This window comes from Setaria italica, chromosome VI (assembly GCF_000263155.2).
Source record: "Setaria italica strain Yugu1 chromosome VI, Setaria_italica_v2.0, whole genome shotgun sequence".
Lineage (NCBI taxonomy): Eukaryota > Viridiplantae > Streptophyta > Magnoliopsida > Poales > Poaceae > Setaria > Setaria italica.
The window spans coordinates 21,541,197-21,558,315 of record NC_028455.1 but is presented as its reverse complement, the minus strand read 5'-3'; the positions used below and the strand labels follow the sequence as shown (position 1 = coordinate 21,558,315).

Below are 17,119 nucleotides of genomic sequence, written 5' to 3'. Positions count from 1 at the left end.
GTCACAGGATTTTGAGTATTGTGACTGATTATGAGGAAGCATATCCGAGATTCCATCAACGATGTGGTATTATATAAATATATAATGATACCTGCTTATGGTTTTTCGAACCGATACCTATTCATATTTTGGGTCGTCACGAAAATAACCTAGTAGAATTATTCGATTGGTAAAGCTAGCAACAGATTTGCTGCTTGCATTGTTTTTTTAAAATCCGTGCGCTGATGAGTATTGATTTCTACTTCAATTTTGAATTTGATTCACGCAGTCAGAATTTGCTTCACGCACCGACTGCCGTGTCCCATTGGGCATCGGACTACTGCGATATATCAATGCCCCAAGGGTGGAATCGAAGTTAGGGAAGGAGAAGAGAGGCCCACAAATCAGTGGATCGTGGATTTATTCGGAAAAAATAGATCTCAGGTCAATTACAGTAAAATTTGAGTATCTTTTTGTAAAATTATCAAAAACTATTCCAAGAACTCTGTTCGCTTCAGCTTATCGGCCGACTTATCAGCCACCGAACAGTATTTTTCTCTCACAACAAATCAACCGTCTCAGCTTTTCAACAACATGTAAGTCTAGTCGAACAGCCCTCGGTAATTCCCCTCGACTAAAGCCCTGCAAAACCCCCAGCACTCACGACTCTGCTCCAGGCTTTCCCCTCCAGCCGCCTCTGCTCTCCCCTTCGCCACTCTTCCACTCCCACCCCTCGTGTTCTCCATCTCGCAGCGTCCCCGCTCCCCATCTCCGCCCCATCCGTCTTCGCCCCGCGGCCGGTCGCCGTAGCCGCGGATGGACTCGTCGTCCTCCTCCCCCTCTCCCTCGGCGGCGCCGCCGGCCGCCGTCGACGCGGGGCGGTACACGTTCAGCCCGAAGCTGCGGTGGCAGCCGGAAGTGGAGGAGTACTTCGCCGCCGCGTACGGACGGGACCGATTCGCCCGCATCTCCGAGGCCCTCGCGTGAGTACAACCCCGCCCACCAGAGGCTGGCTCTGGCTTTGCCCCCTTCTCCCTGTCAGTTGGTTGCTGCTGATTCTAGGATCACTGTATTTGTTTTTAGTCCAATTTCTGGGGTTCTGTTGCTGTGTAGTGTGGTGTTCGACCGGAGCAGCTCTGCAGATTGACAGGAAAATGTAGACTGGAAACAGAAAACGGAACGCTGATACTGGCACATCCCAAACTTAACAATTAACACGCTCGACTCTTAAAAGAATGGTTCATAATTAGCAAGATGGATACATGGATATTTTAAAATACTAGTTTTCAGGATCTAGGCAACAGACAACTAGGAATACTCGTTCAAGATTTTAGTTACATTCTGAATTCCATGCTGTTCAGCACACCCATCTCATGGATATTTGCCGCCCTGCAGCATTTATGCATTCGATGCTTTTTTTTTCAATGGTTCAACACTAAACAAATTAATGTAGTGCACATTTAATAACAGTTGAAATGTTTGGAAGATAATATCATCAATACATCACAGGGTTATTCTAAAGACAGTAGTATGTCTATATACGATTTGTGTCTTTGTACAAGTTAATCGAATGCACCATGTTATGTTTGAGTTAATTCTGGAGCACTGGCTTTAGGACTTGCTACATACCTCTTTTGAAATATGAAGCAGAATAACTGTTAGTTCGTTGGTGCTTATTTAAGTAACCGATATCTATTACTGTTCTATATGAGTATATGACTAACTATTGCTTTCCTGCTCAGGCATCCTTCTCGTTATTCTTGTATTCGTGTCAATACTCTCAAGTCTTCCACTGATACTGTCATGCAAAAACTTATGGACCTAGTATGCGAAAATGGGGTCTCTGATGGAATCAATGGCTTGGAGATTGTTGAGCAGAATGGCGGAGACCAATCACATGAACGGAGCTCTCTAATCCAGAAGTGCCCCTATGCTGGCCTTGAAAATGTTTTGTTTGTTCAGGGATCAGGACCACATGTGTTGCATTATAATAGCCAACCAGACCAATCTGTTAAGGAAATAATTGTAAGTCGAAAATGTGCAGAGTCAGTTCTTCGAGGTGCCCAGGTATATTCTGTCTATTCCTGATATGTGCCATCTTTGAGAAGGAAGAGTAAACTTGAATGAATTACTTCTGTTACTGTCCTTTCATGAGACACAGCAGCAACATGTTTTTGGTGTGCCTACATAGTTTGCACAAGCATTTGCTATTAGGAAACATTTTCATATTCTGCTGTATCTGGATGAACAAGTTCACAGTGGTTATTATGTTGACCTTCAATAATCAAGCTAGTTTATTCTTTCTTTGGTTGAACATAAGCAATATTGCATAAAATGTGTAGTCATTAATGCTAGACTGGATACTATGTTGCATAAGCTTCATTGTCTTAATTAAAATAGGATCTTTCCACTTTCCATTTTCTTGAACAAGTTGCTAGATTTCCTTTATGTTTTTCTTTTTTTATTTTGAAATATGTCTCTATGCCATCTACACAAGTTCATTGCTACTGGCAAATCTGTACTCGTGATTTGATCCTTTTTGTTCAAATTTGCTTTGCCTTCAGGTGTATGTCCCTGGTGTTTTAGCCTGTAGTTCACATGTTGAAAAGGGCGATAAGGTTGCTGTGTCAGTTGCTGTTGAGCAGCCAGTCAAGGATGGTGGTTGGGCTGTGGGTGTAACACGAGGAACCGTTTTACAGGGATTGCAGACAGGCAAGCTTTTTTTAGGGTGAAAGTTTAGTTATTTTATACTTGTTAAATAAACTGATTTTGTTTCCTTTGTGAATGTCTATTTTCCCTTGTAATAGATGGTTGCTCTTTGTTGTATTTTTTTTAGCTTATGCTGCTAGTTTTTTCCTTGATAAAAGATTCAAATTCATATAGCTATATTATATACTCTATGTTGCAGATGCACATTATGAAGAAAGAAAAGGCTTGTACATTGGTCAAGGGACTGCTGCAATGTCAAGATCTGGAATATTTCGTGTTCCTCATGGGATTGCAGTAGAGATGACTGAGAGGGTATACAAGCTCCCATCTTTCAATGGTATATCTGCATACTTCTTACATTTGTAGGATAATTTTCAGCAGCATATGGAAGCATCTTTCAGTACTTTATACTTAATACACAATATATCATAGCAATCTGCATATCCTTTCTGTGCTATCATATAACTAATAGATTCATCATAAAATACATACACAAACTTACAGTTTTTGTACAAACTTGAGTGCATATTATATTGACCCTTGGTTAGCAAACAAAAGATTACCATTTATCTGAATGGTATTTGTATCATTTCAACCTTCAGCTACAATTTGCACAGCCAGCTAAGCTTGCCAAACAGCCTAGCATTGCTTCTTTGCCCCGATGTTCTCTTGTGGCAGCTACCAAGGAATTACATTTGGATAAGCTCCGCTCCACCCCACTTTCCAAAAAGAAAAGAAACAAAACATATCTAAAGTTTTGTTTGGGCTTCAGTTTCCATCAGAAGCAGACGTAAAAGGCAATTATGTAAAATGGTGTGAATGCTGACACATGCCTAATTTTGTTACATGCATACCTACTTTTGAATTTATCCATCTACTTTTTCTGTGAGAAGGATTGCCAAGTCAATACTTTAATTAAGTTGATATAACTGCATCAACTACTGTATCGCACTATCCTTTGTCATATTACTGTTTTTCTGTCCCTTCAAATTCATAAACCTAATTCTTCATTCATTTTGTCATTAGATGTGCTTGAAGGGGAGATATTTCTTCAAAATTTACCAAGTGTTGTGGCTGCTTGTGTTCTTGGTACGATTTGTATTTTTTTGGCTGCTAGTTTGAAAGTTATTTTTTTATCCAATATTATAATCTGCCTTTCAATTGATACAAATATCCTAACATGCATTGCTCATATTAATTGTGTTAAACCCAGGTACTGAAGTATAGAAAACCAATTGTCATGACTAAGAAAATTGAATTAGCTGAACGATTATTTAGAGGATGGTACATTCATCTGAAATAATATGAAGCACTCGTGATGAAACTTGGAGGAATGCATATTCAACTTTTTTTTTCTGGAACAATGGCGTATTCAAATTGCAGATGTTAGAAATGATCATTGCATTGGTTGGCTTCTAATTGAGACAGAAACTGGGTCTTCCTTGAGTTGCAGTTTTAACCAAAACATCTGTGAAGTTGTTGAAAAATCACGTAATCTTGCTGAAAAAACAGTTCAATCTTGGGCTATCTTAATACTTTGTTCCCTAGATGCTTACCTCTCTGTGTTTGATTCAGTTTTTGCATTCTATACTTCCATTATTTCGTCATAACTAAAAGATTTTGGCCTGATCTGTATTTCATAAAATTTGCGACCCATTTTATAGATCCCCAGCCGGGAGAGCGAATACTAGATATGTGTGCAGCTCCAGGAGGAAAAACAACAGCAATTGCTATCCTTATGAGGGATAAAGGAGAAGTTGTTGCCCTTGATAGATCTCACAATAAGGTGAATTCTTTTTCATGTCAGATTAGATCATAACAAAATTAGACCTGGGTCAAGGTTTGAGTTTGTTATGACCTCATAACAAAAATGCTAGCTATAAGTGGTGCATGCAGTTTCTGTGCTGACTTATGGTGTTCAGTTGGAGCAAGGAGCCTAACTCCTTTGCATGCAGGAGCGGACTCACGCCTAGGGCCACCCAGGCCGTGGCCCTAGTCGTGGCGCACAGGAACATCCAGTATCATCATTAGTTTTGGACAAAAACAATAGTCACAGTCTCACAGATGCACAGTTCACCTACTAAGGCATAGCAGTTCAATAATCCACATGCTTCTGCTTCCCAGATATGTCGTCGGTGTCGCGTCGGCACATTGCGACCGGCCGCCTGGTGCCGCTACCGCTGCCTGATGTGCCGTGTTTGCCGCCCGCCTGGAGCCCTCTTCCAAACAATAGGCGGTTGCTAATTGAGCGATTTTGTTTGTTTTTTGTTTGAGCGTCGTGCAAAGAGTAGTGAGTGTGACGTGTGAGGAGGTAGATTCATGGTTACATTTTACTTAGGCGCAAGTCGTTTTTGGTTTGTTGTAGATGTTGATTGAGTGGCTTGCGGTGCCCTGTTGGTATGTACTGCTTTGTGGATGTGTGATAGAAATTGGTCACTTCGAACTAGCATGCTGCGGAAATAATGGTGCTTGTGATATAGAGCTGGGAAGTGTAATTTCAAGTGTCTTATCGATTTCCTTTTTTCTACTTTTGCTACGTGATATATGAGGTAGTTTTTGATAATGAAATTTGGCCCTAGTTTTGACAAATTTCTGGGTCCGCCACTGTTTGCATGCAATCTGGCCCGTAGCTCAGCTGTGCCTCTTCTCTGTAGCGCATTTGTTCTTTTTGTCCTGCATTCCTCTCTCTTACCTCTTCTCTTATTTATTTAGGGTGATTGGCCGTTATAAACATAGTGTTAAAATCTTCTTTAATGGAATGACATGCAGTTATCCTGCATGTTTGTTCGAGAAAAGTTATCCTGCATGTTTGAGGTAAGGGATTTGTAATTGTTCTTATCTGACATGAAAGTAGATTCCAGGTGATGGATATTCTGAAGTTGGCTTCAGAGATGGACTTGAATTGTATTAAAGCTTATAAACTTGATGCCCTCAAATCTGTACGGAAGACTGATGAGGCAACAGTTGTTGGCATGGCTGATGGTCACTGTGAAGCAATTAAGACATTGGCTGAGGACTCTGACCCTTGCCATGCCACAGTAGATGACAGAGCTACTAATGTAGTTGAAGACAGCTCAACAACAACAGTGGCGCAGTCTGGTAAGGAGCATGCAGATTCACACCGATTTTTTATATGATTTTCATCATTATGCAAGCTTATACATTATGCTTCTTAGTTCGAACCCGGGGATGGCCTCCTCGTGAGACTATTCCTCAGTTCGCATGTGTCTTATTGGAGACCTTATCTTGTTTACAGTGTCGCATTCTTGAAATGCAATTGCAAATATAAGTCGTTTTAGGATTTTGTTAGTCAAACCTTTTTATCTTTGAGTATCAGTATATAAAAGGTTCCATAGATTCACAACATATTCTTTATGTTAATAGATTCATCATGAAGGCTACTTCAATAGTATGCAACTCATTCTACTTAAAATAATATCACAAAAATTTCTAATCAAAGTATTTGACGCAGTTTCCTGAACAACTTCTATTTGCAATGAGATGGAGTAGAAAGTTTAATCATTACACGTCCTATAGACTAGACTCTTTATGAAGTGTTTTCCTGATACAGAAACAGAACAACCTTTTCTGATAGATGGCAAAAACCCAGAATCCAAAAGATATGTTAGTAAGGCAGAACTAAGGAAGAATTTAAGGCGGATGAAGAATGGACCAGGAAGAAATAATTGCTCTGGTGGTAGAGTTGAGAAGTCAAAGGGATTTTTTCCTAATAGCTTTGATCGAGTCCTCCTTGATGCTCCATGCTCTGCACTTGGCTTGAGACCTCGGCTCTTTGCTGGTGAGGTACGTTTCACCTGACTTAGTTGTGTGATTGATTGTTCAATGCATCATGTCTTTCAAATTTCACTTGTGCATGCTCACCTTTTGTATGTTCATCCTATGTAAACAAGAAGCAACAAAAATTCAGAAAAAAACAATATAGCTCCTGGTCCTACAACTACTATTTTTATATTAGCAAGAAACTTACATACTTGAGATTGGATAAAGCTCCACGGGATTATTTCAATTAGTGTGTTCTTGTCCCTGCTTTTTTCAACTGTGATTTTGCCCTCAATTATTCACAAGTCAATGCGATTTTGCCCCTAATCAACAGTCAAAATAGGGGCAAATACGCAAACACCAAGGGCAAATCACATTGACTTGTGAATAGTTGAGGGCAAAATCACAAAGTTAAAAAAACGAGGGTAAAAACACAATTGCACTTCAAAGTAGGGACAAGATCACCAGAAAACCCTTTCAATTATGGTGCCCATAGTGAGAGTACATAGTACGTATAAACTCATGAACAATGAAAACACAAGAATGGACATTATAGGGATGCTATATTAGTTAGTGTTTACTGGATGTAATGGGAGTAAGTTCCATTCTTAAAAAAGATTTCTATTTTTTTTAATAAATTTAAAAATTGGGCTCATTGTTGATGGTAAGTAAATTGTGTTATAAATTTAGGATGATGATTAGAGAGTAGATAGTGCTACTATTTTGCCCACCTGGAAAGCAACCAACTCTTGTAGCAGTACATGATATGCACTACTGCGGTAGCCTTTAAATCATTTTAAAATTTAATAATCTCTTAGGATACTCTTCAAAGTATTATTTAATTTGGCTTGCCTATCTACTGTCACCTGGATTTGTGAAACTCTTGAATATATGTTTTGTTTTTGTGCAAGTATTTCATGACGGCAAAGTTTTTTTGATTGAGCTTGACATGTTATCTGTTCCGGCTAATAGCTTGATGTGCATCTGCATGCACCTTGTCACCTGGAGTATTTGCTTGTACTATGACATGGAAGATTCCTTTTTTTTTTCATATGCATTGCATTCTGACAGGAAACTCTAGAGTCGCTGAAAACTCATGCAAGGTATCAGAGGAGAATGTTTGATCAAGCTGTCAAGCTAGTTCGCCCAGGTGGGGTGATTGTTTATTCCACGTGAGTTTCTGTTCAACTTTTATACTCCATCTGTGTTAGAAGCCTAAAAAGAACTTGTACATGTAGTTATTTTTTATAGCATAAGTCATTGGGTGTAGTTGGTGGTGCATGTGCACCTTATCTATCTATGTAGTAGCTACTTATTCCTAAATTACCCCTGCTACCTACCCCTGACTTATCTCTATATGTACCCCCAAACTGCTATCTATGCGTGGTTAATGGAAGAGATCATTTTGGGCCAACAATTGGTATCAGAGCCTAATCTTTCCTTACCAACCCCTCTCCTCTCTCCCGTGCTCCCCACCATAGCTCGAAACCCTAGCGGCGGCGACCCTCCTCCCCCCTTTCTCGGTTCGGATCCGGCGGCGGCGCGGAATCGGGCGGCGCGGCGGCGGATTTCGGCGTGAGCGCGGGCGGTGTGCAGGCGGCGTCGCGGGCAACGGGCGGCAGGTGGCTTCCCTAGGCGATGGCGGCTCCCTTCTCTCCTTCACCACCCATGGCGGGCTCCAGGCGCGGAGCGAGCAGGTTGGCGCGGGCTCGGCAGTTGGCGTGCCACCGGTGGCCCTGGCCCGCTCGCGAGCCACCTCCCGGGCCTCCTCCCACGACTCGGCTGTGACCAGCTCGCGGTGCCGCAGGGCGGTGGCTGCGGAGGAGGTTGCGGCGGCAGAGCAGCGCGAGGAGGCGGTTGCGGAGGAGGCAGTGGCAGAGCGGCGCCGGGCATGGTGTGGAGCTGCTGTGCACGAGGAGGCGGCTGCGGCTCAGGTAGCGCGCGCGGTGGCCATGGAGACCGCGGCGGCACGCACAGCCAAGGCAGCCCGCCTCCCCGACGAGGAGGCACTACCGCATCATCGACCCGGAGACAGCTTGTGCGCACGTCGGCTGCCTCACGGACGTCAAGGAGCTGAGCCACATCAGCAAGCTTGATGATAGGAGCACCCCAGGGGTCGGCTACATTGAGGGGGTGAAGGCCTACCGCATCCTCGACCTGTAGACAGCTTGTGCGCACGGTGTGCGATGTTGTGTTCGACGAAGGGCGAGGTTGGGTGTGGGGCAAGATGGTGGATGACGGCTCGACTCCAATGTACGACGACTTCACCATCGACTACGTCCACTTTGAGGGAGCTGGGGGAGTAGGCAACTCTTCTTTGCCAAGCGTGCCTACCCCAGTCCTCGGGTCTCCACTGACTCCGGCGAGCTCTTCACCGACACCGGCGAGTCCTCCACCGACTTCGGCGAGTACTCCTCCGGGCGCGGTGAGCTTTCCACCGCGACCACCATAGCCGGCCACACCACACACTCCAGTGTCGACGGCTACTCCTTCGGGCACGCCTGCACCAGCACCGGCTCATGACGAGCACAGCCCGGTGGAGTTCGCCACTCTGTTCTCTCACGACGAGGATCGCGTCGACGCGTACCACAACGGTGAGCCTCTAAGGTTCCGCACCATGGAGGACATTCTCGGCGACCAGCCGGTGTTGGGACTGGTGGTTCACGACTTGGAGGCGGAGCTGCACCTCACGTACGATGACGGCGAGCCTCGCTCCTTCGCTGAGGCTGAGGGACACACGGCATGGCGCGCCGCGATGAAGCTGGAGATGGAAGTTGAGAAGAACCGGACTTGGGAGCTAGCTGATCTTCCTCCTGGTCACCGCGCGATCACCCTTAAGTGGGTGTACAAGTTGAAGAAGGATGAAGCTAGTGCTATTGTCAAGCACAATGCTCGGTTGGTGGCACGTGGGTTCGTGCAGCAGGAGGGGGTCGACTTTGACGATGCCTTCGCTCCTGTTGCACGGATGGAGTCCGTGCGTCTCCTCACGCTAGCAGCCCATGAGGGCTAGCGCATCTACCACATGGACGTCAAGTTAGCGTTCCTCAACGGCGACTTGAAGGAGGTCTATGTCCACCAGCCGCTGGGATTCATCATTCCCGGCAAGGAGGACAAGGTGTTGCGCCTGCACAAGGCCCTCTACAGCTTGCGGCAGGCACCGCGGGCTTGGAATGGCAAGCTAGATTCCACCCTAAAGACTATGGACTTCGAGCAAAGCCCGCACGAGGCGGCCGTCTACCAGTGGAGCAACGGAGGCAGTGCCCTGCTGGTGGGCGTCTACGTCGACGATTTGGTGTTCACGGGCACCAAGGACGAGGAGGTGGAAGCGTTCAAGGAGGAGATGAAGGCTACCTTCCAGATGAGCGACTTGGGCCTCTCTCCTTCTACCTGGGGATCGAGGTGCACCAGGATGACTCCGGCATCACACTCCGACAGACCGCCTACGCTAAGCACGTCATTGAGCTGGGTGGGCTCACCGACTACAACCCGGCTCTCACTCCGATGGAGGAGAGGTTGAAGCTGAGCCGCGACAGCATGGCTGAGGAGGTGGATGCTACACAGTATCGACGCCTTGTGGGGAGCCTTCGCTACCTCGCCTACACGTGGCCGGACTTGGCGTTCTCCGTCGGCTACGTCAGTCGGTTCATGCAGCGACCGACGACAGAGCACCAGCAGGCCGTCAAGAGGATCCTCTGCTACGTCGCGGGGACTCTCGACTACGGCCTCCACTACCCAAGGTGTCTCGGGGCCGCACACTTCATCGGCTATAGTGACAGCGACCACGCCGGCAACATCGACACCAGCAAGAACACGAGCGGGATGCTCTACTTCCTTGGCAAGTGCCTCGTCAGCTGGCAGTCGGTCAAGCAGCAGGTGGTGGCCCTATCCAGCTGTGAGGCCGAGTACATCGCTGCTTCTTCCGCTTCGACTCAGGCTCTCTAGCTCGCTCAGCTGCTCGGTGATCTCCTTGGCAAGGACGCTGAAGCAGTGGAGCTCAGGGTGGATAGCAAGTCCGCTCTGGCTCTAGCGAAGAATCCCGTCTTCCACGAGCGAAGCAAGCACATCAGAGTGAAGTACCACTTCATCCGATGTTGCTTGGAGGAAGGGAGTGTCGGGGCAAACTACATCAACACCAAGGATCAACTCGCCGACCTCCTCACTAAGACCCTTGGAAGGACCAAGTTCCAGGAACTTTGCTCTAGGGTTGGGATGGTCCAGCTGCCACTCAAGACACGCAAAACTTAGGGGGAGATTGATAGCATAAGTCATGTGTGTGTTGGGTGTAGTTGGTGGTCCATGTGCACCTTATCTATCTATGTAGTAGCTACTTATGCCTAAATTACCCCTACCTACCCCTGCCTTATCTCTATATGTACCCCCAAACTGCTATCTATGTGTGGTTAATGGAAAAGATCATTTTGGGCGAACAATTTTAGCTGGTAGCTGGGCAAACAACATTTCAACTTACAGCTGTTTCTTACTGGACACGGCTAGAAGCTCCTAAGGTCACCTGATTTGCCTGTCCACAAATTGGACACAAAGAACAGGCACATGATACTAGAGTGCAGCTAGTGATTAATCACCTGAAGTCATTATAATTGCTGCATGAATACCAGACATAACTATTGTGTTGGCTCTAGTCATAAATTTGTGTTTTGCTGTTACCCATGTCGTGAAGCAATCAACTAGTTCCATGTTCATATATTTCAGTGACTATCCTTGATTGCTATTTGATCGAAGAGCTTGAAATTTAATCCTAGTTTTGTCCACAAATGGCTAGTTTACATTGTTATCCATCTGCTATAAGCATGCCATACAATACATACTGGTATTGTGGTATACGTGGCCTATAATTGAAAGTAGAAAAAAGAGAGCTCAGTGAATAGTCTGTTTATTGGTACTCGTCTCTTTCTTTTCGTCTTTGCAGGTGTACTATAAATCCTGGAGAGAATGAGGCCTTGGTGAGATATGCATTGGATACCTACAAATTTCTGTCACTGGCATCACAGGTTAGTTCCACTATTTGCAAAATAGTCTGGGCAATAGAGCAGTCGATTAATTTGTACATTGCTCAAACCTTTCATCGTTATGGTCATAAACTACACCATGACTCAGGTACTGGGAAGTAGATTGCAAAATAAGAAAGCCAAATTAATAAAGCCATACTCCATAGAATGAAGAAAAAGGGAAACCCTAGATCTTGGGGGGAGACACCCCCAGGCATAGCCTTAAGAAGGGTACAACCAGGCTCCGAATGCGGGCTGGCATGGGTGGTTCCAGTGACCCTCCAGAGATCACCGCTCTAACCATTATAACTCGTGAGAAGCTGGTTATAGAATACAAAATTATGTGATATATACATTCTTAATATTGTTTTCGAACTTTGCAATGATGCTTAGTTGCCAAGGAATTTTATTTGATAGTTTGAACTGATAGCATGTCTTTTTAGAATAAAATCTTGTCATCTTGCAGATCTCCAGCCGGTCTTCACATTATTGTTTAAAAGCTGTATTTTTATCGCTATTTGTTCCAGACTACTAAAATTTTCCCACATACCTTTCATTCTTTTATTTCAGAACCCAAAAGTTGGAGGGCCTGGTATTGTTGGTTCATATGAGCTATTCAACAAGACATATACCGAGTAAGATCATTGTTTAATTTGTTTGAAATTCGTCACCTATGCGGCTATGCCTGTTAGCCAGATCATAGTCACAATCATATTTCATTATATTATATTTTTAATTATTGGCAACTACCCCTAAACTGGACTAGGACAGTTCATTTACTTGTTGGTAATCTGGTGATTTTCAGACCACAAACTGGTCTGGGTTGTTCTCTGGGTGCATCTTGAGAACTTTTCCTTTTGTCCAAGCTGGACATATATTTCTACTATAATGTACACTATCCAAATTTCTCCATACGCACCTTACTTAAATTCTCTCTTCCAACTCTGAAAAAAAAAATGCCTTTATAGGGAATGGTTGACAGAGCATGAAGCTGAACTTGTTCAGAGGTTCGATCCATCTTCACCAGTGGATACCATTGGTTTCTTCATTGCAAAATTTAATGTCGGAGAGAAAGAGGACTAAATGGACCGGGTGAAAGTTTTTGTGCGTCTGACTTCATATGCTTGAGGCTGCAAAATCATGGCACGGATGTCAGCTTTCAACTTCGCAGATGGTGTCTGCTAAGGCCCGAGAGCATACTTTTGGACATGTAAAAACCATATACGGCTCTACCCATGGAGGGGGACTGCAGCTCTTACCCTCTGAAATTTTGCCCTTCGGTGTTTAAAATTGGTTCAAAATTTTCTTTTGTTCAACGAACCATTGTTCATTATAATGAGATGATGAGGCGACTATGATTTCAAACATTTAGACGTGATACTGATACACTGTCGTAGTTTGAACCACCAGATTATATTGATAGCGTCGGCATGGAATGGAAGACGATGGTACCTCTAAAGAGTTCCTGTAACCGAATTTGAAGACTTTACATATGAAAAATGAAAATGGTTTTATACTAGTTGCCATTCTAGCTTTATCCTATTTTTTTATATCTTTAACCATCAATTTCTAAACATTTGTATAGTTTAGCATCATAGGAATCATGGTTTAGATTCACCAAGACAAATATTTTCATAATATATAATTAGCATATTGTTAAATTGTACTGATTCTTAGGGATTGATAATTAAAAACAGAAATACTTACAAGAAAGCTAGAATGGCAACTATTTTGAAATGGAGGTACACAAGCACTGGCCAAACTGTGAAATTTGCGAGTGACGTGTTTGCAATGTCGTTTGGAGACTGAAGACGGCATCAGCAGACTGGTTCTGTTTGCTTCAGCTTGTCAGTCGGTTTATCAGTCACCGAACAGTATTTTTCTCTCACAATAAATTAGTCGTTTCAGCTTTTGAGCTGGTTTGCTTCAGCTTATCAGCCGGTTTATCAGCCACCGAACAGTATTTTTGTTTCACGATAAATCAGCCGTTTCAGCTTTTCAGCTGGATTATAAGTTCAGTCGAATTATAAGTTTAGCCGAATTCGATCTTAAGGCGCAGTTTGAAAGTTTAGCTGAGCCGAAGTCAACGTCAACGCACACTTCCTGGGCAGTGGGCTCAACCATGTCGAGAGGCCCGCCAGCTCGGCCCATCCAGACCTCTTCTCTCCTTCCGATCCGGCGGTGTCCTCCTCGTTCAGGCACGGCGGCTCCGGCAGCGGATCCGGCCGGCCACCCCAAGCCGGGGATCAATCCACTCCATAACCGCGCCGCCCTGCATCCGTCGTCGACGGTGAGTCCCCTCCCCGCGCCTCCTCCTCCTCCCTCTCTCGTCCGCGCGCGAGTTCCCCCCACGTGCGGGCTGCCGTCCATCCAGCAACCCACGGCGGCTGCCCTGCGTGACGGGCCTGCCCTGCCCGTTGGCGCCGCCGCCGCCGCCAGTTCAGCCCGCGCGCGCCTCACCCCCTCCCTCCACAGGACACGCACGGGAGGGAAGGAAGGATCTCGAGAGGGAGGACTCAGCACCGAGAGCAATCCACGCGCCGGCGGCGAGATGCACCCCTCCAAGGAGCAATAGCGAGCTCGCGTGGCACAACCAGCTTGAACGGGCGGCCATGGCATGCTTCTGAGTTGCCCTGTTTATCTCGTCAAGACTGTTGTTATTAATGTTCATGTAGCAGCAAATTAGTTTTGCAATTCTCTTCGTCTGTTCATCGTTATAGTGCATCAGTAGATGTAGCTTACTGCCAGTGTTGGTTCATGGCTCCAGATAGTCTCGTATCTCGTTAGTCCATCTCCAGGAGCATAATGGTTGATGCCTCATAGTTCCTGGATGAATCTAGTCAGTTATCACCTTCTGATACTTCCTGGTATTTCGCTTCTGTTTTTTCCAGTGAATTTTCAGGTCAACGAGTCCTGATCCATGGCAAAGCAAGCCTATGCAACGAGCAGCCTGGTGGTGGGCTACGGGCTGTGCTCCAGCTTGCTGGCCATCATCAACAAGTACGCCATCACCAAGTTCAGCTACCCAGGCCTCCTGACCGCCCTGCAGTACTTGACATCAGTGGTCGGTGTGTGGCTACTCGGAAAGCTTGGCTTCCTCTACCATGATCCCTTTAACTTCCAGACTGCCAAGAAGTTTGCACCGGCTGCAGTTGTCTTCTACCTTGCCATCTTCACCAACACCCACCTCCTGAAGCACGCCAATGTCGACACCTTCATAGTGTTCAGATCCCTGACACCGCTTCTGGTGGCTATTGCTGACACCACATTCCGGAAGCAGCCGCGTCCTTCCAAGCTCACATTCATGTCCTTGGTGATTATTCTGGGAGGCGCAGTTGGCTATGTGATGACAGATTCGGCATTCACCCTCACTGCATACTCATGGGCACTCGCTTATCTGATCACTATTACTACTGAGATGGTGTACATCAAGCACATGGTGACCAACTTGGGGCTGAATACCTGGGGCTTTGTGCTCTACAACAATCTGCTTTCGCTGCTAATGGCACCGGTGTTTGGGCTTTTGACAGGGGAGCACTTGTCAGTCTTCAGAGCCATTGAATCAAGAGGACAGAGCTGGTTTGAGCTTGATGCCTTTGTGGCAGTTTCATTGTCCTGTGTGTTTGGTCTGCTCATCAGCTTCTTTGGTTTCGCTGCAAGGAAGGCAATCTCCGCCACAGCATTCACAGTGACAGGGGTGGTCAACAAGTTCCTCACTGTCGCAATCAATGTGATGATTTGGGACAAGCATGCAAGCGTGTTTGGTTTAGTTTGCTTACTCTTCACTCTCGCCGGTGGAGTGCTCTATCAGCAGTCAGTTACAATAAAAGGGAATTCCCCAGCACAACGAGAGGTGGCAGCTAAGCAAGGTACAGATGATAATGACACGGCCGGGTTGGATGAGGAGAACCAAAGGCTGGTTTCATCTCCAAAGGTTGTCTGAGCCTCTGAAGTATATGGCCCCTAAAGATATCAAGTTTTGTTCGTTTGTGTAATAGGCATTGTTTCTAAAGACTCGCCATAGTCATATACTCTAGGAAAGTCAAGAGGTAGCATTGTTGTTGTAGAATGACTTCTGGCCTGCACTCGGTTACATTTATACTCTCTGGAACTGTATACCAGAGTCACTATGTACGTCCTTCCTGAAATTTACATATTTTACCAGCGCTATGAAGCTTCATGGTTCTGGTATGATGAGATTTTATCATTGCCTGAATCTTATATAGCGCGGCCCATTTTTGTTATTAGAACAGGCTAAATATACTACACTGCATTAAAATTTGGTCATCTTCAGGACATGTTTCTTAGGATCGTTTGTAATATGGGCATCCAAAGTATTGTTCTACAAAGCGGTGCTGACAATTTATGTACTTTTAGCTCATGATGGATCAGAATATGGGATAAATGTTGTAGCTGTTAGCAATGCAGTTGCCGGTTGATGGTGCTTGGAATTTTTTGCTGTCGATATTGTGTTTTCAACTACGAATTGCAATGCTGTTGGAGGGTGAACTCGTAACCTTTGGCACTTAAGCTCGGCTTTGGATTCCTTAAGATCATGCTATTTAGCTCAGAAGGTTACTCGAATTTGCATATGACGTTAGCGATTTGAATATAACATTAACGGGATGTTGTTTCACCTTCTTCTGAGTTCAGTTGCCCAAGTTGCAGACTTCAACATTGTTGCTGCATGCTATTTGCGACCTGTTAGAGATTGTAGCTTCAGCAATACGACTCAAATAGACCTGACCGGAACAACACACCGATACCACCTTAGCATCATCACGTTAAGCACGCTCGGCACCTTCTGGATTTGTCCAAAACATCATAAATCCAGCAGGATACTCGCTCCATTACCCTTCTATGTCCATCTTATTTCTGGTGGCTCAGAAAGACCACAACATGATAATTTGATGACTAACTAGCCGAAAAATCAACAACATACCAATACCAGGATAGTGATTTTCACAGCGGCTGAAGAGTTAAAAATAAAGAAAATAATTGAACAACATAACTGTTTGGGAGAGATTTAGCAAGCACATAATCAGCAAAAGTCAAACCACACATCAAACTCTGTAAACAAAGGTTACCTCGAAGGCAGCCAATTTTCCATAACCATCAAAGGGACTCCAAATGTCACATAGCTTGGCTCTACTGACCATTACAATTTGACTAGCCATGATGGCATAATAAGAAGGGAAGCTTGCAAAGTTTTAACTACCAAAGGGACTCTAAATGTCACATAGCTTGGCTCTACTGACCACTACAACTTGACTAGCCATAATAAGAAAAGAGATACACATCAAGCATACTGATATTCCATAATTGAAAACGCCTTTTCAGATGACAGGTGAAGCTAGGCATCAGCTGGGAAGAACCAAGTGAGAAACTGTCTTTTGCGCCACAGCTCTGCCATCACAGGCTCTGGCGTCCACACAGGAAGATCCCCGCGTCGCTCCTCCTTGGGGCGGCTCAGGCAAAACTCGAGAGCCGGCGCCGCCTCCCCTCCTCGCCGTCGCCCGAGCGGCCGCCGGAAGCCCACGTGGCCGCAAGGAAGGCGACGGCGGGGCTCCACCACCCTCCTCTCTTTTCCTCCCCCCTCGAGCTCTCCTTGGTGGCAACCATGGCGGAGGCGGCGGTCATCGGCC

The 17,119-nt window shown here is 45.3% G+C and overlaps 2 protein-coding genes across 7 annotated transcripts; both read left to right on the top strand.

The window, feature by feature from the left end:
* The first annotated feature begins 648 nt into the window (after nucleotides 1-648).
* LOC101775990 (putative methyltransferase NSUN6) lies at nucleotides 649-12,990 on the top strand. Of its 5 annotated transcripts, none has more exons than XR_002678327.1 (12): nucleotides 649-962; nucleotides 1,722-2,046; nucleotides 2,544-2,691; nucleotides 2,888-3,025; nucleotides 3,715-3,777; nucleotides 4,353-4,474; nucleotides 5,550-5,787; nucleotides 6,260-6,487; nucleotides 7,540-7,640; nucleotides 11,396-11,477; nucleotides 12,045-12,109; nucleotides 12,443-12,581. XR_002678327.1 is itself a non-coding variant. In XM_004973238.3 (12 exons), exons 1-12 carry the CDS (start codon nucleotides 796-798, stop codon nucleotides 12,555-12,557), a joined length of 1,773 nt encoding a protein of 590 aa, XP_004973295.1. In that variant the 5' UTR covers nucleotides 649-795; the 3' UTR covers nucleotides 12,558-12,990. The 5 variants fall into 5 exon arrangements, 4 of the variants coding, with proteins under 4 accessions (XP_004973295.1, XP_014660825.1, XP_004973294.1 ...); XM_004973238.3 differs by having other exon boundaries at nucleotides 6,284-6,492; nucleotides 12,443-12,990; XM_014805339.2 differs by having other exon boundaries at nucleotides 6,266-6,492; nucleotides 12,443-12,990.
* A 605-nt stretch (nucleotides 12,991-13,595) lies between these two features.
* Nucleotides 13,596-15,695, top strand: LOC101775039 (GDP-fucose transporter 1). Of its 2 annotated transcripts, XM_004973235.4 has the most exons (3): nucleotides 13,596-13,764; nucleotides 13,950-14,089; nucleotides 14,366-15,695. In XM_004973235.4, the coding sequence occupies exon 3, from the start codon at nucleotides 14,395-14,397 to the stop codon at nucleotides 15,415-15,417; it is 1,023 nt and encodes a 340-aa protein (XP_004973292.1). In that variant the 5' UTR covers nucleotides 13,596-13,764; nucleotides 13,950-14,089; nucleotides 14,366-14,394; the 3' UTR covers nucleotides 15,418-15,695. The 2 variants fall into 2 exon arrangements, with proteins under 2 accessions (XP_004973292.1, XP_004973293.1); XM_004973236.3 differs by lacking the exon at nucleotides 13,950-14,089 and having other exon boundaries at nucleotides 13,598-13,764.
* The last annotated feature ends 1,424 nt before the right edge of the window (nucleotides 15,696-17,119 follow it).

Excerpts from the sequence above, each read along its gene's own strand:
- LOC101775990 (XM_004973237.3), top strand. The coding sequence starts at position 796 with ATGGACTCGTCGTCCTCCTCCCCCTCTCCCTCGGCGGCGCCGCCGGCC. Across the intron at positions 963-1,721 it reads CGCATCTCCGAGGCCCTCGC|GCATCCTTCTCGTTATTCTT; the intron begins GTGAGTACAACC and ends TTTCCTGCTCAG. Across the intron at positions 4,475-5,549 it reads TTGATAGATCTCACAATAAG|GTGATGGATATTCTGAAGTT; the intron begins GTGAATTCTTTT and ends AGTAGATTCCAG.
- LOC101775039 (XM_004973235.4), top strand. The coding sequence starts at position 14,395 with ATGGCAAAGCAAGCCTATGCAACGAGCAGCCTGGTGGTGGGCTACGGG.